General features: G+C 47.3%; 1 protein-coding gene across 1 annotated transcript in view; it reads right to left on the bottom strand.

Annotated features, from left to right (window-relative positions):
• The window catches only part of ACVR2B (activin A receptor type 2B), a 128,161-nt gene extending 107,217 nt beyond the window's left edge, over positions 1–20,944 (bottom strand). The window contains exon 1 of the mRNA XM_035130394.2: positions 19,765–20,944. Coding sequence (XP_034986285.1) covers positions 19,765–19,816 — 52 coding nt within the window. The 5' untranslated portion in view covers positions 19,817–20,944. The remainder of the gene's footprint in view (positions 1–19,764) is intronic.
• Positions 20,945–21,557: the final 613 nt, after the last annotated feature.

The raw sequence follows: 21,557 nt of genomic DNA, 5'->3' as shown, positions 1-21,557 counted from the left end.
ACACTTCAGTAATGCCACCTGCAAATAAATAAGTGAAAGTATCTCGCCTTTTTTTTTTTTTAGGGAAAAAAGTTTGCATAAAAACACTCCAACCATCTCTCTTGTCTCCTCGGTTTGTATTCTTTCACCACCAATTCATTCAGGTTTGCTCACTCTTTGCTGGCACATCCTTGCCAATCAGAAAAGGCAGATGAGCACATGAGCACTGCAATGCTATGCACACTTAATTGGCAGTGGACAACATTAAACACAGTAGTGCTTACTGCTGAACATGCATAAAACTGTACAGTCAGTTTGCCAGTATATACATGCATTACCAATCCATGATTTGCACTGAACCCGGGTATTTTGCTCCCTAGTAATGAAAGCGCCTTGTATCTGACTCAGCAAGCATTCACTTCGGTTACCCTTCCATCCTTCCACATTTCCAGTCTCGTGACAAAGAGCTGAACACATTTCTAAAATGTAAAACAAACGCTTTGCAACGGTTAATTCTAAGTCTCCGAAATAGCGCCCTGCTTACAAGAAATCCACACGGGCTCCATGGAGGGAGCCAAAGGATGAGCGCTCCAGAACACGCACAGAGTTTTGACATCTCATTCTCTGACCCGGTGAGCCTCTCTGAGCCAGGAAGGTGCCTATCCAAGCACACGAGCAGATTAATTAAAGGCCACTTCATACATTACATAGCAACAATCCAGATATACCACCCACGCTGGCTCATCGAGGCGCCACAAACTACCACGAGTCTCTCGATGAGCGGACCTGCATAACAAATGCATTTCTAAACGCCTGCCTCTTGCATTCGTACTCGCCAGGTTTAATTAAGCGTACACTGAAGACACACAGCTACTTTATATGGAACGAGACCAACAGACCACAGCCCTGCCAGTTCCAAGTGGCCAAGTCTTTTCCCACAACAAACTTCTGCTGAAAAACTTGCTCTCTCCAATGACCTTATGCAAGTTTGTTCCTTCTCACCTCCAGAACAAGGAAGTGGCCTTGGGAGGTGGTCTTCTGCTTTGCCTAAGAACTTCTTCATACACAAGGCTTTCTAATGGGCCATAGCTCAATGGTACAGTGCATGTTCCAATCATGAGCCCGTTTAAAGATTCCTAGGCAGTATCAGAAACTCAGACATATAAGCTAATCAGCAAATGGCACCTTAAATGTACAGGCTCCATTTCCCCCCTCTGTGAGGCTTACTGTTTTATTAGTGCTATAATTATTGGCAGAAGCTAGGACAGAGCAACGGGAGCTCACCCCATTGCGCGGATTCGAACCGCCGACCTTCCGATCGGCAAGCCCAACAGGCTAAGTGGTTTAGACCATAGCGCCACCCGCTCCCTAGCACTTCAAAAGCACACCAGCGCAAGTAGATGAATAGGTACCACTGAGGCGGGAAGGTAAACGGTGTTTCCGTGCGCTCTGGTTTCCGTCACGGTGTTCCGTTGCACCAGAAGCGGTTTAGTCCTGCTGGCCACATGACCCGGAGAGCTGTCTGTGGACAAACGCCGGCTCCCTCGGCCTGAAAGCGAGATGAGCACCGCAACCCCATAGTCGCCTTGGACAGGACTTTACCGTCCAAGGGTCCTTTATCTTTTACGTTTGTTATTATTATTAATTTCATTTCTATACCACTTTATATTTTAAAGAAAAAACCTTGAAGTGGTTTACCACACATTAAAACATCAAACAAACTCAAGGTTCAAGGAAAATATTTCAGATCCTTCTCTAACTGACATTTTTCTTTCCCCATCTTTATTTACCTACTTGATTTATAGAGCTGCCCCATAGCAGAAGAACTCTAGGAAGCCAGGGTGGTGTAGTGGTTAGAGGAGGGGTCAGCAAACTTTTTTCGCAGGGGGCCGGTCCACTGTCCCTCAGACCTTGTGGGGGGCTGGACTATATTTTGGAGGAAAAAAATGAACGAATTCCTATGCCCCACAAATAACCCAGAGATGCATTTTAAATAAAAGGACACATTCTACTCATGTAAAAACACCAGGCAGGCCCCACAAATAACCCAGAGATGCATTTTAAATAAAAGGACACATTCTACTCATGTAAAAACATGCTGATTCCCAGACCGTCCGCGGGCCGGATTGAGAAGGCCCGGGCCTTAGTTTGGGGACCCTGGGGTAGAGTGTCGGACTAGGACCTGGGTGATCAGGGTTCAAATCCCCTATTAGCCATGAAGCTCACTGGGTGACCTAGGTAGGGCCAGTCACAGCCTCATAACCTACCTCACAGGGTTGTTGTAGAGGTTAACTGAGGAGCAGGATGAACCATGTACTTTGGAGGAAAATGTGGAATCTAAATGCAATGAAGAGCTGACCAGATTGCACGAGGCCGACTGATGGCCTCATTCATACGAACACAGAAAGCTGTCAAACCAAGGGTGCATTAGAGTCTCTCTTGAATTTCAGCTTGGAGGTTGAACCTGGGACCTTCTGCAGGTAAAGCGCAGCTGCTCTGCCACTGAGTTACAGTCCTTCCCCAAATGCCATATGTTCAGAAGTATATTATACCCATCATACCTGGATCCGAAACCATCTTTGGAAGCTTTGCGTTCCATTAGAGAAGGAAAGCTGAACTTAAATGAACGGAATTGCTGTCTTAAAATCGCAAATGGAACTCCTACACCCAACCTAACTGTATTTCTGCGTGATTGCTGTTTTCAACCAAAAAAGGGAAATGTCAAAAAATGGGGAGAGCGGGGAGGGAAGGGTACAATTAGTATATTATAGCAGATTATTGTTATTACCAAGCAACCGCAAGATGTTTTTTGGAAAGTTTCAAGAACTGCTGGGTGCTGCCAAACAGATGTGGGAGCAATCAAAAATACTGGCATATTGACTTGAGAACATGTGTTGTCTCGGCTGCAAGAATTCATGGTTTGGGAAGAGGAGGCATTCCAGTCCCTGCCCTTCATTCCTCCCCCCCACCCCACCCCAAAAAGTCAGTTGGGTTTTTTTTACATAGACTGGTGTGTATGAGAGACATAGCAAATCCATTTCAGGCTCAGATTTTACTAAAGCAAAACGCCGTCCAGTGTCTGCAATTAAGTGCAACTTGAGACACCTTTGCTTTCTGATCCCCTCTGAAAGAAACCTGAACAACTGAATTTCTCAGTCCCCCCCCCCCTTTGGTTTTAAAAAAAACCCCAACAACAACAATGGAGCTCTCAACTCCTTCGCATTTTCTGCACAGAGATCTTTAAAGACACATTGATTTGATGGAGGTTAAGAGCAGGCATGGTTTTGATCTTAGGTTACCGCAGAAGAAGGGGACACAGCAGGTAATTAATTTGGAATTCTCGAGAAACCATAGAAGTGTTTCAAAAGCCTGGGCAACTAGGTGCCTGGGGTTTTTTCTGGTCCTGCACAAGACCGGCGGTTCTGCACAAGACTTGTAGGATGGAAGCCAGAGAGACCCACTTTAAGCAGAATCAGTGACAGGTGGAGCCAGAACAGGTGAGAAGCAAACCAACTAATTCAGGGGCAACCCTGATAATAAGGACTGGTTGTAAGTAAGCTGGCAGGCAGGTGGGGACTGGCTAAGGGCAGGCTAAGGTTGGTGGAGCAGTGCTCCCCCCCACCCCATTTGGCCAAATGCACCAGCCTCTATGGCCCAAGGCTTTAGGAACTCATACTTCTGGGTTTGCTGAGTCTATGGAGCATAAGTTTGCTTCCGAGCACAGTTCAAAGTGCTGGTGTTGACCTTTAAAGCCCTAACCGGCCTCGGTCCAGTATACCTGAAGGAGCATCTCCACCCCCTTCGTTCTGCCTCGACACTGAGGTGCAGCGCCGAGGGCCTTCTGGCGGTTCCCTCGATGCGAGAAGCCAAGTTGCAGGGAACCAGGCAGAGGGCCTTCTCGGTGGTGGCGCCCGCCCTGTGGAACGCCCTCCCACCAGATGTCAAAGAAATAAACAGCAATCTGGCGTTTAGAAGACACCTGAAGGCAGCCCTGTTTAGGGAAGCTTTTAATACTGGATGAATAATTGTATTTTAATATTCTGCTGGAAGCCACCCAGAGTGGCTGGGGAAACCCAGCCAGATGGGCGGGGTATAAGTAATGAATTATTCTTATAATATATTATTATTACATAAGGAAAGAGAAACAGGAGAAGAGACAGAAGCTAGTGGGCCAAGTTCGCTCTGGATGTTGTTGTTTTAATTTTAAACACTTCCCTGGTGCTTCAAACAGGTTTTAATTGTTGTTCTAAATTTTTTTGGTGAGCTGATCTTTTGATAGTTGGGACAGGAGGGTGCAAATATTCAAAGTAAATAAAGAATGCCCTATGATCCATTTGCCAGAACAACGGGATCCCTTCTGCTGACAGAGGAAGGAGGGGCGGACAAAGTAAAACACACTAACCGTGTGTGTTTGATGGAGGGGAGAGAAGTTTCATAATCTGCAGGACACAAGCTGCCTACTATGTTGGCGGTGGGGGGGGAGGGAGGATCCTCTCGAATTTGAATATTCCATCTATCCATCCATCCTTCCATCCATTCATTGCATTTATGTCCCCACCTTCCTTCCAAGGAGCTCAGGGTGGGGTGTACCTGTTTCTCCTCCTTAATCCATCTTCACAACAACCCTGTGAGGTAGGTTAGGCTGACAGAAAGGTCACGCAGTGAGCTTCATGGCTAAGTGTGGGATTTGAACCCTGGTCTCTCCTGGTCACTCTTGACGGCTGCACCACATGCATCAAAGGAAACTACTGTCACCCTGTGGTGTGTTGTTGTTGTTGTTGTTAAATGGATTAATACAGGTGTATCCTTATCGCCCTTTAATCCAACTTGAGCTGGGTGAAACAAGACTACTGTTCTGTTTACAGCGGGGGTGAACAAACCTCACGCTACTTAGGGATCTACTTAGTATTTTGCTAATGAAAAGAAAAATCCAAAATCCGCCAGTCAGACACAAGTGAAAAAAATAGTGGTTTAGAAATAAAAGAGTACCTCTGAGCACATGCTAAATCCTGGAATTTGTTTCCAGTTAAGAACAGAGCCCTGAGTCCATACACTCAAAATCTGCTCCTAGTTTCCACCCAAGCTTTGTTTCAGCAGCCAAATTTTAGGAAAGAGAAAGTCTCTTTTTTGTTGTTGCTGTAATTGTTAAGCAATTAGGGGCCAGAATACTGGTGCATATACAGCAAATCATCCGGAGAGGTACCAGTAGATCCCAATCGATCTACCACCCATTCTGAGCAAAGCCATAATCCTGAAACGAATGTCAAACTCCTGAGTTTTGACACTGCAGCCACATAGATGAGCTTTTACTGTGAATTTACTACATATGCGAGCTGGAAAATCCATAATTCACACCTCACAAGCACCCAACATGTGTGTGTTTTTTAAAATAGTGATTCATTTCTTGACTGCTTTTTTATTTTACCTTTGCTACTTTGGGTGTTGTTGTTTTTTGCATCGCATGATGGACTCTGGTTGCAAAGCAAGTGCATGTCTGATAAAGAAACAAACAGGTGTGTGCTGAGCAGAGCCATTATCCCTCAGCATAAGCCCCACCATTTGCAACATTGAAATAACAATGCTGACCTTTAAAAGCAGAAATGCTGTAGGAGAAAGTTACCTGAAAGGCCGCCCACGCTCTTAACAACCTAGGCAGGTTCTGAAAATGGCCTTGGGAGGCCTCACGACAAGAAGGATCGCTGGATTGGTGAGTGCCAGCAACGGGGCCTTCTCATTGGTGGTCCCGCACCATTGAAGTCCCTCCCCCAGGAAGTGCATATGGCCCTATCCTTGACAATTTGTTGTTGTTTTCTTTTGCTTGGTATTTGGCTGGTGGTTGTTTCATGCTTGCCTTTTCATGTTTTAACTGCCAGCTGCCTTAACTTTCAGTTTACTGCTTTTGTTTTGATACAGCGTCCCGTTTTGTTCCTAATGAAGCCCAGCACTTTCTCCCTGCCTCCACAGAGTGAATTAACGTTTCCGTATAAATTATCTACCATAAACCTAAGCTCTCTTTCCTGGGTAATGGCAGCCCCTACTATAAAGTTGGCCAGGAAGAATAAGTATATAGGATCATACAAATCACAGCCCAACCCCCTGCGATGCAGGAATATTTTCCCCAACATGGGACCCGAACCCACAACCCTGAGATCAATTCTGTGATTCTATAAAACAATATGTCCCTGGTACGATATTCCTTTTAGGGCTGAGTCACCGCGATTGTGTGCATGAAAAGGTTGCATATTGTACGGTTTTTCTTCTTTTACACGCAAAGCAGAAACCTTGGAAGTTTATCTGCAAGGATCACCATCTGTCACCGAAGAACATGATTCCTTTACGCCAGAATCATAGTTAAGACTGCTGGACCATCACCTCGGGAGCCCAGGGTTCAAATCTCCGCTCAGCCATGAAGCTCACTGGGTGACTATCTCTCTGCCTAGCCTACCTCACAGGGTTGTTGTGGGGTTAAAACGGGTGGGTGGGTGAGAAGCACATACATCCCCTTGAGCTCCTCGGGAGGAAAAGGTGATATATCAAGGTAGTAAATAAAATAAGTACTTTTTTAAAAGAAAGATATAATTTTTTCCTCCTGGGTCAGACTTGCTGCCACGTGCTTTCAATTGCAATTGTGAATTTTGGTGGCCGTGTTCAATGCTCACGGGTTCGGCACTTCCTAGCTAGTGCTCAAACTTTACCCTGACAATTTTTGCAACTGCTTTGAAAGGGAGTTCTCTCCAAAAACAGGGAGTGCCGGGGGGGGGGGGCAATGTAGCAAACACTTTGCATATTTGATTACAGAATACTCAAAGGTGGCAACCTGTATCTGACACCAACACCGTGGGCTTCTTTGCAACTTTAATAACGCCGTATTCGGTTTCTCTATTCGAGAAGGGCCTTGAGATCCTCCTCCTTCTCCACACAGGGCGTCGCTGTCCTAATTATCAAAAAAAGCAATATTGGCAGCAAGCGGAGCTGAGGGTGAGAAGCAAAGCTGAAGAGCCCATTGTCAGAAGTTCTGAAAAAAAAACCACCCCCTTCTTCTCCTCAGATCAGAAGGCACTTGTTATCATTCCATAACAACAACCGTACACACAGAAAATGCATGTGCTCTAGGAAGAAGCAGCTACAATTGCGAGAACGCATATTTTAAGAGACACCGTTTGCAGTTTCATAAGCGATGTGAGCCTTCAAATAAAAAATAAAGAGAGCCTCTTCTACCTTTTTAAACGGAACATTAAAAACAGATCAATTGTGATTATGGATAAATGTATCACCTGCCCTTCGTCTGCGGGGCAGGTTGCGACACCTTTTAAAATTCAGGGGGGGGGGAATAATAAGTTTTTAAAATTCATTCACAAGAATAGGCAAGGCCAGGGTACAAAAGTGTGGCTACAACCATTATACATTATATAATGTGCAACCACGATTGAGATCTGCATTATATTGCTCAGTGAGATATCTCTGCTATGGAATGGGGCAGTGCAGGGTACATTTAAGCACAGGTGACAAAATTGCATGCCATTTTTGCAACAATGTTTTGGCTCTTTGTTACTAAAAGGCATCAAGGAAAATAATAATAATAATATTTCTTTCTTTGTTTGTTTATGTTTACAGTCTCTGTATAGTCAGTGTAAAGCTATACATGCAGTACAGGCAAAAAGAACCCTGCAATGGATTCCAGATAAGAGGCCTGGGGAAAACTTTGTAGAGCTGCTGCCAGTTGAGCCAACACACTGGAGTTCAAGCTGTCTTTCATACAGTTATCCTCTCTGGAGAATCAATTCCCACTCGCAGTAGGAGAGCACGCTACCGCTGTCAAGCCAGGAAATGATTAAATATTACTTTGCACAGAGGTGCAAAAATACATTCCTCCTTAGGAGTCATTTCTGAGTGTTAGAAGTGATGCCATTAATAAATAATACCTGTGCTTGAGACAAGGATGCAGTGGCACAGCTCCAGTGCAAAAAATACACACTCTGCACAGAAAGGTACTAGATTAAGTCCCTGGCTCCTTATGCTGAAAAGTACTGCAGAGTCGGGCATTTCCCCCAAGCCCTTGCTAAGCTGCTGCCAGTCAAGGTAAGCATGGCTAGATGCACTTTTGATCTGGCTCATAACAAGGTGGCTCTGCAGAAGTTCTAGCTCTCTATCTGAATGGAACTTTGCCTTGAACCCTTTGAGGATGCTAAAAACAAAAGAATTGGGAGCGGGAAGAGGGGAAATTCCAAAAGCAAGCTTAAAAGCAAACAAAATAGCATTTACATGTGAGCAGTGCTGGAAACTCAGATATAGGTATAAGCTAGGCACCATTATGGCTCCTTAAACCAGGGTTACAGTCGCCAAAATGGAACGCCTAGTTGCCATTTTGGGGGCCAGATGGCTCAAAAGTAGTGTTTTTCCCTTACAACTTTTTGGTTCCTGACTTTCATTCTGATTGTGCAAATAAAATATAACAGGTAGAATACTGCAGGATGTGTTGCTGGTGTGTGAAAACAGCCAAGATCCAAGAATCCCCAGGCATGCACCTCCAGATGGGGATGTCGGGTGCAACCTTGGTGCCCAGGCATCTTCACTTGGTTGCAAGTGACCGATAGTCAGGTGCAAAATGCGCCTGGCGAATTTTGAACGCTGCATGTGAGAAGCAAGCTTCTGCTTCATAGCCAATGGAAATCCAGGAAGAAGAGGCACACTTTCTTAAGCACATGGGCTGTTCTTGAATAAGGCTGCTCCTGAATAAGCCGCTGTGTCGCTTTGAGCTTTGCCGGAATAGTTTATTATGCCACCTCAAACAACAGTGTAGTGTATGAGCATTTGCACACAGCAAGGCTATTTTAAGAAGGAATCTCCAGCTCATTGCCGCTGCCCAGCCTCTTCCTGAGATGAAAGCAAAATCTAACTCTGCTGAGAATTGTGTTTATCAAGAAATAAACAGCAGGTTCAGGGAGATCCCAGGAAAGGAACACATGAGAACACGTGAGCCTAATGGTGCAGAACCCTATGCTTGTCTGAGTCTATTCGGAAACAAGTCCCAGTGAATTCAATGGGACTTAGTGACAGGTGAGAGTATGTACAGGATTGCAGCCTAAGATTCCCTTCCTCTCACACTAAATTCATGGCACCTGCCCAGATTCGCTGCCTGAACTTCTCACTTATTATTACTGTATATATTAAGCTCATTCACAAACCGTCTGACCTAAATGGATCAGGATTTCAACCACTGCAAGCCTTTAACTCTTGCTGCAAGAGCAATTATTATATAGGATTACGGTTTACAACAAATCTGGATGTTATTACCGTATTCACCGCTCTAGCATTTGCAAAGCAGGAACACACCACATGTGTTTTCAATCTTTGCTCCCCTTCCTGCCATTTGTCACCAGCGAAGAGAGTCAATATCACACACACACACACACACACACACACACACACACACACACACAGGTGGAGTTTGTACCAATGGTAATAGGGCGTATCTTAACATAACCTTGCTATGTGCACATGATCATACGCTACTGTTGTTTGAGGTGGCATAATAAACTATTCCGGCAAAGCTCAAAAAAGGACACAGGGGCATAATCCCATCATAGCACATTCCAAAATTTGGAGGACTCACAAATGTAGCAAGGAAAATGCCCCATTAAAAACTCCAGACAGCAGAAGGGTACCAGGCCAAGTTAACAGTACGCACATCCTGAAAACAATTGCACATTCATGACTCAGTTCCAGTGGAAATAGCAGGACTGATTTTTGCAAGAAACTGTGTGCAACTGGTCTGTTCCATCTGAGCTGTGTAAAATCAGAGCAACTTCTAACCAGATCTTTTATTGGGGGCGGGGGGGGAGATCAACTTACGTTTTTTGCGATTCATGGAGGAGAAGCAGAGAGCTCACATTTATGCAAGTAGACCATTTGGATTAGCAGGAGGTTTTGCAAAACTTGAGAACAAAGGTGTGGTGCAGTTGTTATATAGAGTGTTGGACTAGGACTGGGGACACCCAGGTTCAAATTCAGGCACGGACCCCACTGAGTAATGTTGCTCCAGCCACAGTCTCTCTGCCTAATCAAACTAACAGGGCTGAAGTGAGGATAAAATTGTATGTGTGCACGCATGAGAAGGGTAGTGGTAGAATGAATCATGGACACTATCTTGAGCTCTTTGAAAGAAATAAAGCATATACATTTTAATAAATTTATTAAATTTGTCAACCAGCTCTTACTGAGCTGAAACAGCTCTTAATGACTGTTGCATATATAAACTATACCTTTAAAACATATTCAAATGTCATTTTTACCCCCTCAAAGAATTCTGGGCATTGCTTACCCCTCGTGATTCCCAGCAACCCTTAAAAAACTACAGGGCCCCAGAATTCTTTGAGGAGCAAAATGTGCTTTGAATGATGCTTTCTGTGCAACTGACCAAGGACTCAAAACAGCAACTCGTTCAGCTAAATGAGCAAACAAAGGCAAGAACAGACTTTGAAGCAGGCTCCCCCAAACAAAATCCACTTCATAATGAGGATTTTGAAAACACAAAATCACACACACACACAAAACAGCTGTCTCTTTGTCAATGTGTGAATTGTTGCACAATTCTTAAAGAGGTGGTTTCTGAAGTTAAATAAACTGAAAGATCAATGGATTTGTTTAAATAAATATAATTAAAACCCAAAGGTCCAGCAAGAGTTTTGGCTGTTAAGATATTGTAGGTTGTCCTGACCACTAGACAATGAGGCAAGGTACTCACTTCCCAAGCCAACCCCTGCCATAGAGCATATATCCGTAAGTCTTTCATGTGTCCCAGGAAGACCCTTTTGTCATAGATACCGTGACACACTTGTGTAGAACTTATTATCTGCTCTTGGCAAGTTGTGCTGATCAAACTTGTAGGGCTCTTGGACTGCAATTCTCCACCAGTCAACCCTGTGAGCACGTCCCATTGAGCTCAATGGGAATCACATCTCAGTAAACAGGTATCCGTTTGTACCCCTTGCTACTGCACAATTTGTGGGGTCTGATTCACACATAATGGGTTTTATAGCCCAATAATGATTTGCTGAGCACCTGAACCCTGTTCAGTAGACTGTGGTTTGTTTTCTAGCAACACACCATGATGTGAAGCCATGGTTTGTTGGCTTACGAAACGTGGCTTGCTTTAACTATGGCCTGGTGTTCTGCCCAAACCCAAGCGCCTTGCTTAACCATGGTTTACTTGGCCAACCCACCTCGGGTACTCTCCTAAGGCAGAGGAACAAGGCAAGAAAAGCTTTGTGGGGTGCGGGGCAGAAATCAAGCATTAGAGAAACAAGCCATGGCTTGCTTGATCATCTGCAATAAACCATGGCTCAGTTTTATGTGCAAATGCAGCCTGTGTGTTCTAGCCCTGACCTTTTTAGGATGGAGCAAGATAAGAGTTCTAAATATAACACAGCAATAGAGGAAATTTCCATTAAATGTTTATCTGGAGTGAGAGGGCATGGAGCTTGTGCGTTGTGGTGCTGCACACCTAACAATGTAAAACCGACAAGAGGGTTTTCCTTTTCACTATCGAAAGGAGAAAGCGGTGAGAAGAGAGAGGGAGAGAAAAGGGGGTGAAACTTGTCAAATTGCATCAGAGCAGTGGAAATAAACAGATTTTCTTTTTTTTAAGTGTGGGGGTGGAAAGCTCCTCACCACTGAATGAAAACACTATGCCAGGCATAGGCAAACTCGGCCCTCCAGATGTTTTGGGACTACAACTCCCATCATCCCTGACGACTTCTCCTGTTAGCTAGGGATGATGGGAGTTGTAGTCCCAAAACATCTGGAGGGCCGAGTTTGCCTATGCCTGCACTGTGCCTTGGCGATATATCGCTCAGGACCATTATGTGGGGGCAGACTGCAACAACAGCTTCACTCAGCGGTATATCACTGGTGAAACCGCCATTGCACTCTGCCCTGGCAAGCTGAATCGGCAAGGCTTGTTCCTTCCTATGCTTCTTTAAGCTGCTTGGCTGAGGAGCGCGCTGCTGCCCTCACCTCAGCCAAGCAGTTTTACAGAGCCCCCAACCCGCCCCTGCTTGGCAACCTCCGCCTTTTCTCCCTCCCGGTGTAAGGCAGCCAGGCGGTGTAAGGGCTCCTTGATGCTGCTGATGGGCCCAGCGATCGTCAGCAGCCTCCAGCAGCTTTGCCTGGCAGGGTGGGCTGCGTCGTTCCTCCTGGGGTGATCAACCCCCCCCCCAGAGGAAAGAGACAGCGCACCCGCACAGGCGAAGGCGAAGGCAGACTAGCGGGCTCCGTGCACTTGGCTACTGCAGCTTGGTCCGTCTTTGGGGAGTGGTGGGCAAGCGGGCAAGGTAGCTCACTCGCCCGCCCGCCCCCCAGAGAAGACAGAGGGAGCTTGGCCAAGGAGCACCAAGGTCCTTGCTGCTCCAGCGCAAGCAGCAGGGGACTTGGGGCTGGCTCAGCTGGGGGAAGGAGCCTTTCTGCCCCCCTCCCCCGAACATCTCGCCGGCTGGGGCCTATGCAGCTTTTTTCAACATTTGCATGTTTGGCTGGGGATACACCATCGCCCAGCCCTAGAAAGCACAAGCATGTACTCAGCAGTGGCTGCATGCAGGGCTGAAGATAATCATTAAAAACCCTACACAGCTTAGGACCCAGATATTTTATGGACCACCTTCTTCCATAACAATCTACATGAGGTCTTTCTCTGGGTGCTTACACCATTTGAGGTCCATTTGAGGTGCATTGAAAAGCATATCTGCAGGCCTATGGAAGTCCCACTGGGAGATGTCATTACTATCATTTAGGTACCAGGTTTTTAAGAACTACCGTTTCCCCTTTTTAAATACGTAGTCATAAAGTAAGCAATGGCAGGCATACTTCCGCGCCGCGGAAACCAACCCCCACAGGCACCTCATGCGGCCGGCACTGCAGGAGCGCGATCAGCTGTGAAGTGGCGCTCCAAGAGCTCCGCTTAACAGCTGATCGCGCTCCCGCCTTGCTGGCTGCATCCCCGCACTCCTTCTCGTCCACCGCCGTCCCTGCCGCTTCCGTGCTTGCCGCCACCACTGGGCTCACTGCTTCTTCCTTGCCTGGCCCGGCCAAGGAGCTTGGAGCGCCCTGCAGTGGCGGGCGGAGCACCTGAGCCAGCGGCCTCCGCCTGGCCCGGCCAAAGACGCCTGCCGCCCCGCCACCCAGAACCGGTGGCTGCTGCAGCGCCGAGCACTCAAGAGAGCCCAGCAGCGCCCTGAGCCGTAAAAACCGTACCAGTAATTAAAAAAAATAAGACATCCCAACGAAAGTAAGCCACCCTGTGTTTTTTTGAGGAAAAAAAGTTAAGGTGTCTTTAAAAAGGGGAAACACGGTAATGTAACCCAGGGACCCAGGTGGCGCTGTGGGTTAAACCACAGAGTCTAGGCCTTGCTGATCAGAAGGTCGGCGGTTCGAATCCCTGCAACGGGGTGAGCTCCGGTTGCTCGGTCCCAGCTCCTGCCAACCTAGCAGTTCGAAAGCATGTCAAAGTGCAAGTAGATAAATAGGGACCGCTCCGGCGGGAAGGTAAACAGCGTTTCCGTGCACTGCTCTGGTTCTCCAGAAGCAGCTTTGTCATGCTGGCCACATGACCCAGAAACTGTCTGCAGACAAACGCCAGCTCCCTCGGCCTACAGAGCGAGATGAGCGCCGCAACCCCAGAGTCGGACACGACTGGACCTGATGGTCAGGGGCCCCTTTACCTTTTTAAGCATTTTTTTAAAGCTTAGGACATTTTGCTTTCACTGAGCATTGGAATGCTCTTGGTGCTTCTGTCTCTGTGTTATTTTATTTTACTATATTCATCTAGGTGTTTTGCATTATTATTATTATTATTATTAATCTCCAACCATATTTATGGTCTGCACTTAGGCTCCCCCCCCCCCAACAGGTATCATAGAGCTACTCAGAAATCATCTTGCCCTGAGGGTTGGAGAAAGAGAAAGAGGACAGAACAGCCCAGGGAATTGCCCACCATCTACCTCCACCATCTGTCTCCAGCTCAGGTGGCCTCTTCCTGGCACAATCCCCACAGGGCTATCAGAGGACAATCTTGTCATGATGGGTAGAGAAGGAGAGACCCAGATTGGGAGGGTCAATGGCAGAGCATCTGCTTTGCATGCAGAGGGTCCCATGTTCAATCCCCAGTGTTTCCAGATAGGGCTTGGGAACGTGTCTTTTCTGTAAAGGCGACAATCAGCGTAGAGTACTGAGCTAGATGGACCAATGGTCTGATTCAGTACAGGTAACACCCCCCCCCCCCGGTTCATGTGCGTTCAATATACATATGTGTATTGTTTACATATACATATGTGTATTCATTGAGCTGAATCTGCAAGTGGTTTTTCAAATCTCCAGAACAGCTCCAGAAGAGCACAGAAAGGACAGAAAAGGTGCAAAATCAGCGCCTAGCAATCCCATCAGCCTTTGCAATTGAAATATCAAGAGCGCTTGCGCAGAGTTTGAGCAAGGAGATTGTGAGAGAGCAACTGTCTTCAAATTTGGCAAAGCTTGGAGGAAGTTTTTGAGCAGGAGTATCTGGGAAAGACATACATGAGTTTTCTAGACGTTTTTTTTTTCAGGTTTTTTGATGGTTTTTAAAATATATATATATATAATTGCCGATCAGAAGGTCGGCGGTTCAAATCCCTGTGACGGGGTGAGCTCCCATTGCTCGGTCCCTGCTCCTGCCAACCTAGCGCTTCGAAAGCACGTCAAAGTGCAAGTAGATAAATAGGTACCGCTACAGCGGGAAGGTAAACGGCGTTTCCGTGCGCTGCTCTGGTTCACCAGAAGCGGCTCTGTCATGCTGGCCACATGACCTGGAAGCTGTATGCCCACCTCCCTCGGCCAATAACGCGAGATGAGCGCCGCAACCCCGGAGTCGGTCACAACTGGACCTAATGGTCACAGGTCCCTTTACCTTTAAGCGTGTTCACTCGCTTAGCAAATGTGCTCAGGATTGCAGCCTTAATGTTATGTGTGCATAAAACATCCTTTCGTTGTAAACATTGTGACCAGACAAGAGTCCTGATATTTAGAGTGGCATAATCTATATCTAACAATAGATTTTTGTTAATAGGATCCTGGACACTAGTTCAGGAGTGTTGTCTTTTTAAAGACCAGCACCATTAACCTTGCTACAGCACTTCATTGTGTTTAATTAGCAAGCTAATGAAGACCGCCTCCTTCCTTCCTTCAGCCACAAGAGGATAAATGCAGGGCTCTGGGAAAAAAGAGTAGACTTACCTGTTTGGAATTCAATTCATTGCTGTGTAATGAAATATTTAACAAATATATACCCTAAGTTTTGCAACACTTCAGCAATATGTGCTCTGTACAACAGAACTTTTTCTACAAACCGTATTATAGCATGGGGTTTTATTGGGGGGGGGAGGGGGGAAGACAAACACAATGTCTGAACATTTGGGCTGCAGGGAAATTTGCAAACAAAACACGAGGCATGAACATAATGTTTTCATCAACATATCTTCAGACACTCAAAAAAAAATTCAAAGTACACAACAGTGTTTTTGCTGCTGCTACTTTTAAAAAAGTGACAGACCGTCATGTTTCACTATTTGTAGCAAGTTATTACTAGAGATCATCCCACCACATGCAGCTGAGGTCAAGCAGCTTTTAAATACAGGAGCCCACTCTTCTCTCACAGTACAAAAAAATACCCCATTCACCTAATCTTCCGACAAAGTACAATAGAATTGTGGTACTGAGTTTTCATCAGTATCAACAGCTTCTGCTTAGTTTTATTAACTGCGTCTTCTAGAGGGCTAGAAGGCAGGCCTGTTCCAAATCAAAAACACATATACCATATTTCTTAATTAAAAAAGAGACAGCTTAGGCCATTCATAAAAACAGATGTTCACCCACTTGCCCGATTCAACTGACCATCCTGGAAAGAGTCTCACAACACACACGAAGCCTGTGTTTCCTTTTTTCCTTTTAAATTACACTTCCTAAAAGTCAATAAAAGCATTTCCCTCGAAGCAAACCGCCAAGTGGTTTTGGACCGCGAGGTCACTCCCAGGTAAGTGTGTAGTAGACAGAGGACTGCAGGCTAAAAGGCAACTTTCAATTTGATCCCACTATGAGTGCTAGTGTGGTGTACTGTTCCCAGTTATGTTTTAAACCACAAAGCAGTAGAGCCGCCAACCCCTCTTATCTGCAAATAAGCACACAGGACTACAGCTAACAAGAAAATAAAACGAATGTGTACGCAGAGAGAAACAAATCGTCTAAAAATTGCTCCTGTATACAAAACCCTGCTTCCAACCAGCAGAGCGGTGTATGGTTACATGCAGGCTGGATTTCATGAGTAGAAACACAAGCACACATCCCTAGCATTGTTGTCCGAAGCTACCCTGCTCCTTCCAGAAATATCGGACAGCACAGAGAGCTCCCATTGGGAAAAAAGGACCACTGAAAACCCCTTCACACAAGGAGACAAAGATCTATGCAAATGCACAACCCTGTTAGACAAATGCATTGTTGCTTTGCTCACTACCACATATCAGGGGTTCTTGTTGTTTATATATATAAGTATATATATAAGGGCACCCTCCCTCTGCCCTTTCAGTTTGATTGAAGGAGTGGGGCGGGTGTTTTGAGAACCAGGCAGGGGGGGAGGGAGGGGGAAATAAGAGCTATCACTGTTTACAATACAGCACACAAAAACGGGGAGAAAGAGAGAAGCCTGTGACAGTGAATATATAATAGGTACCCCTGAACAAAGGAGCACCATGCAAGGAACAGCCACTGCCGCCGCCGCCACTTTGCTGGTTTTAACCCCTCCCCGGGATTTCAGAGCACATTCCAAAACAAACCCACAAAGGCAGGGGATCATTGTCTTTCGGAAAAGCAAGAGGGAGAAAATGGTTAAATGCAAATGGGGGGGAGACGGGGAGACGGTTCTGTTCCAATGCCGGGCTTCTTCGCTCCCCTCTCTCTTTCTCACTTTGCTTAGATATGATTTAAACACAACCTCAAATGAGGATAAGAAAGGAGGCGCCTGAGTGAGTCCCCTTCATCTTCAGGCTGCACGCGGTGTGTAAAAGAGAAGAGAGAGAGAGAGAGAGAGAGAGAGAGAGAGAGAGAGGGAGAGAGAGGGAGAGAGAGGGAGAGAGAGGGAGAGAGAGGGAGAGAGAGGGAGAGAGAGAGAGAGAGAGAGAGAGAGAGAGAGAGAGAGAGAGAGAGAGAGAGAGAGAGAGAGAGAGAGAGAGAGAGAGAGAGAGAGAGAGAGAGAGAGAGAGAGAGAGAGATGTGGAACAACAGCTGCAGCAGCACACCCGGTTTAAAACCAGAAGCCGCCGCCGCCGCCGCCGCTATGATCTTTATTATACAATACACCCAGAGTAGGGGGAGTGGGGGGTAGCCTACTCTTCTCCATGCTTGGTGTAGAGCGTGACAAGTTACTACACAAGAGGAACCTTAAAAAGAGAGCAACGCGGAGGGTGGGGAGCGAGCTAACAAGGGAGGTGCTGCAGGCAAACAAGTTGGGGGGCAAAAGCTACGTGTCGTTTCTTCCCCCCCCCCCGCCACGCGTGATGTGCGAATAAGCCCCCTCTTTCCTTACGCTGGCAAGAATGGGGCGGGCGGAGGAAGCTTCCTAGTGTGGGAAAGCGGGGCTGGAAAGGGGAAGGCGAGCTGCTACTGCTGCTTTAAAAGATACAAATCAATCCCTCCACGCCATGCTGCTTGCTATGGGGCCGGGCAAGTTACGTCAGCGCCTGTTATTATTCCGTGGCCACGAGATTGGTGCGGGTGTGCGCGTATTGCGCGCGCGCTGCGTTTTCGTCGATGGAGACGGCAATCGCCGTCCACGTTTCTCCACAGAGCCGCCCCCCCCTCCCCACTCTCCCCAACACCACCAAAAAATAAAAACCAGGGGCGAGATTTTCTCTCTCTCTCTCTCCAGACCCCTCCCCCACCTCCTAAAGCCATCATAACAAGGAGGCAACAACAAAAGCAAGGCGAGGACCCAGCCATGGCTCTGGCGAGCAGATCGAAAGGAAGGAAAGAAAGAAAGAAAGGGCGCAAACCCCCTCCTCCCTCCCTCGCCACCTCGAAACCCACCACCACCATCGCCTCCTCCTCCTCCAGGAGAGGAAAGGCTGGGGATGGGAGGCGGGAAGAGAAAAGCAGATTTACTGCGGATCAATGCGGTGGCAACAATAAGACTGCATTTCCATAACAAGAGAGAGAGGTCTGGCACAAAAGTTGCAGCCCTGGGCTGCGAAACATCAATTGCTCCGGACTACAATACACGTTCCCGTCCCCTTTGCTCTCCTCTTATTTAAACCGAGCTCTCTCCACCTCACCTCCCACCCCCACGGGGGGGGAGTGTAAAAAAGTAATTAAGAAGCCAGACAACGCTCAGGCTGGCACGAATGTAAATGAAGTTGCGCGCACACACATGCACATGCACCCAACAAAAGCAAGAGAATTTAAGAAAAGAAAAAGCCAGGAGCCAAGCACAAGGCAGTATAAATAAATTCCTTTGGGACAGTCACTTTGAGTGGGGGGGAAAGGCCTTGCCAAGCCTCTCCTCACTTCTCCCTCCGATTGTTTACATTTGTAACTTTCATCGTGACATGCTAGTAGGAGGCAGGGTTTAAATAATAATAAAAAGAGGCTACCAAATTAAAGCGAAAGTTTAAAGTATCACAAAGGGGGCAAACACGAGAGGGGCGGGACAATATGTTCTCTCGTCCCCACCCTCTCCAAAATTCAATTAACTTACGTCCTGGTGTTTTACAGTTAGTTTGAAAAGGAGGATCACCCCTTTTTTGCAATACATTAACACAATCACAGCAAAAATAATATGAACCATCTTGGCAAAAAGGCAGCCCCCCCGAAACCTTGAGGAATCACAACATTTCACGAAGAGGCAGGTGAGAAAGGGGGCTGGATTTAAACGTGGGCAGCCTTTCAGACCTGTTAAAGCACACTATTCAAAGGTGCCTTTTTAAAAGGAAAGTTGCACAGTAAGTGTAAAATCTACCCCCAAGGGAACTTCCGAAACAAGAGGAACGCTAATGGGGAGTGGGAAAGGGGCTTTCAAGGGATCAAGTTTAAAATCAAAAGGGAAAAAGAGACCACAAGACTATAGAGAAATACAGTAGTAAAAATCCAAGGCCTGGAGTGTCTTGTGTGTTTGTGTGTGTGTGTGTGTGTGTGTGTGTGTGTGTGTGTGTGTGTTCACCCCGGGGAAAGATCTTTCCCCGGGGTGAAAACACACATGGCACTCGAGGCGAAGGGAAAACTCGGCACGTTTTATTCTCCGCCCCAAATGCCTCCTTTTCCAACTGATGTCAACTATTATCTTTGTTTCCAAATGCACGCCTCCAGACACAGAGTATTTCGGCAAGCACCCTTTTAAAAAATGATAATAATAATTATCCACCTTTCTGATCAATATCATGCTGAGCAAAAGCCCCCTCCTTCGCGACTTGCAATTAAAACACGCGGCGAGAGAAAGGAGAGGCTAGAAAGCAAAAGAGAGAGAGAAAACACAAAACACCACACGATTGCCACCAAATGCAAAGTTTTGTCGTTCTTTCCCCTTTTTTAAAAAAGGGAAAAAACTAACAGGATTAACTCTTACGTTTCCCCCCACTTCGCGTGTTTTTTAAAAAATAAATGCCTCCAGTGCATTTGTTCCTTTTAACGCCATTAATGTTTGCAAGCCTTTTAATTTTTTAAAGGGGGGCTAGGGACAAAACCGAAGTGCCCACCCCAAACTTTTTCGTTACTTACGTGTGCAGAAAGTCCCCCACAGGAAGGCGAAAGTTAACCACGAAACCATCATATTCCTTTTTCTCCTCGTGGCTATTGTTTACTCCTCCTCAGCAAGGAGGAGGGAGCGCGTAAAATGAGGGGCGAGAAGAAATGAACGTGATACCGGGGCGAGAGAGACGGGATCTTTTCTTTAAAAAATAGATAGCTATATAAGCTCTTTTTAAAAATTAAAATAAAAATAGAAAAGGCTCCTTCTTAAGAACGACAATAATTTTAAAAAACAACAACAACACGACGACACCGGAGATTAAATCCTTCAGTTTCCAACAACGTATCCGAAGTCCGAGAGAGAGATGATTCAAAACGAGAGAAAATCCTCCAGACAGGTGGTTTCTGCTCCTGTCCGGTTCGGGGGCGCAGGGATACAGGCGTCCCCCACCAGGGCCAACCCCGAAATAAAGCTGGCCAAGTGTTTCCTCGCCGGGGCGACCGTGGGGTGGCGGTTGTGGCGCTGCTCGGAGAGCCAGGCAGGCGCGCAAAGCTTCCCTCGGCGACCTCTCCCCAAGAAGCCCTCGCCGGCCTTTTTTTCAGCAGTACCAGCAGGGGGGCCGAGAAGACATCCAAGGAGGGGGAGGGGGCACGACATGAACAGGAGAGAGACCGAGAGAGACCCCCCTCTCCTTCGCGGAATTGTCCTCTCTCTTTTTGTTTTCAAAGAAGGAAATTCAAGGAAATCTCCCCTCGCAGAGGCGCAAGCGCGCGCGAGAGAGGAGAGCGCACAGCCCAAGTCCGGCCACCTCTCTCAGAGGGAAAGAGCGAGGAGGCGGTAGCAGCGGCGGCACCGGAGCAAACTTTGCAATGGGAAGCCACCGAGCAAAAGAGAGACTCCGCTGCCGCGCAAGGAGACGAAGGGAGAGCGGAGGAGCCGGCTGTGGCGGGGCTGTGGTTGTCGGTGGTGCCGAGAGAGCGAGGAGAAGAGCCGCCGCCACCGCCGCTTCTGCTGGCACCGCCGCTTCTGCTAGGGGCGCTGAGGACTGGCGGGTAGCGAGGTCCGCTCTGAGGCATCGCTCGTTGGCTTTGGCGCTCGTGGAAGGGGGCTGGCAGCGCGCGCGCCACAGCCGGAGCAGCAGGAGGAGGAGGAGGTGGGGGAGAGGAGGCTGGCGCTGCAGTTGCCATGTACAGAGGCGCGCGCCCGCACACACTCACGCGCGCGCATATATACATTACCCCTTCCCTCCCTCCCTGCACGCAGAAAAGCAAAACAAAACCCTGAGTCGATTCCAAAATGGCTTCTGCAATTGGGGGGGATCTGAATTGGAGAGGAGATGGTGGGCGGGGGAGTGTTTGTGTGCGTATATATATATATATATATATGTATATATATATATAATATGAGAATTATGAGAGATGGATCTAGGTATGCAGTATGTATATGTACACAGACACGCGCGCACACGCACTTAAGGAGCCAGCCAGGGGAAACCCGGATGTTTGATACAAAGAGAGAGAAGGGGAGGGAATCGTGGGGGGAGGGGGAGAGAGAGGCGGGACCAAGGAAGGGTCTTGGAGGATGCTTAGCCGATGACTGGGGGAGGGCGCCTGTTTGTCAAGGCGCACCGAGGGGGCAGGGCTCGGCCTCGGGAGGAGAGGCAAGGGTGGGAGGGGAAGGAGATCGGCTGTCAGGCAGCGCGCGAAGCTCGAGCAAGTGTGTTTTTCCCTCTCCTGCGCGCGACTCGGTCTTCAGGTAACCGATTCCCACGTTACGAAGAGAAGCAAATCCGGGATTTGCCCCTGCGAGGCCAGAATGACCC

This window comes from Zootoca vivipara, chromosome 12, assembly GCF_963506605.1.
Source record: "Zootoca vivipara chromosome 12, rZooViv1.1, whole genome shotgun sequence".
Lineage (NCBI taxonomy): Eukaryota > Metazoa > Chordata > Lepidosauria > Squamata > Lacertidae > Zootoca > Zootoca vivipara.
Note: the sequence above shows the minus strand (reverse complement) of the source record. Positions and strands in the feature narration are given on the sequence as shown.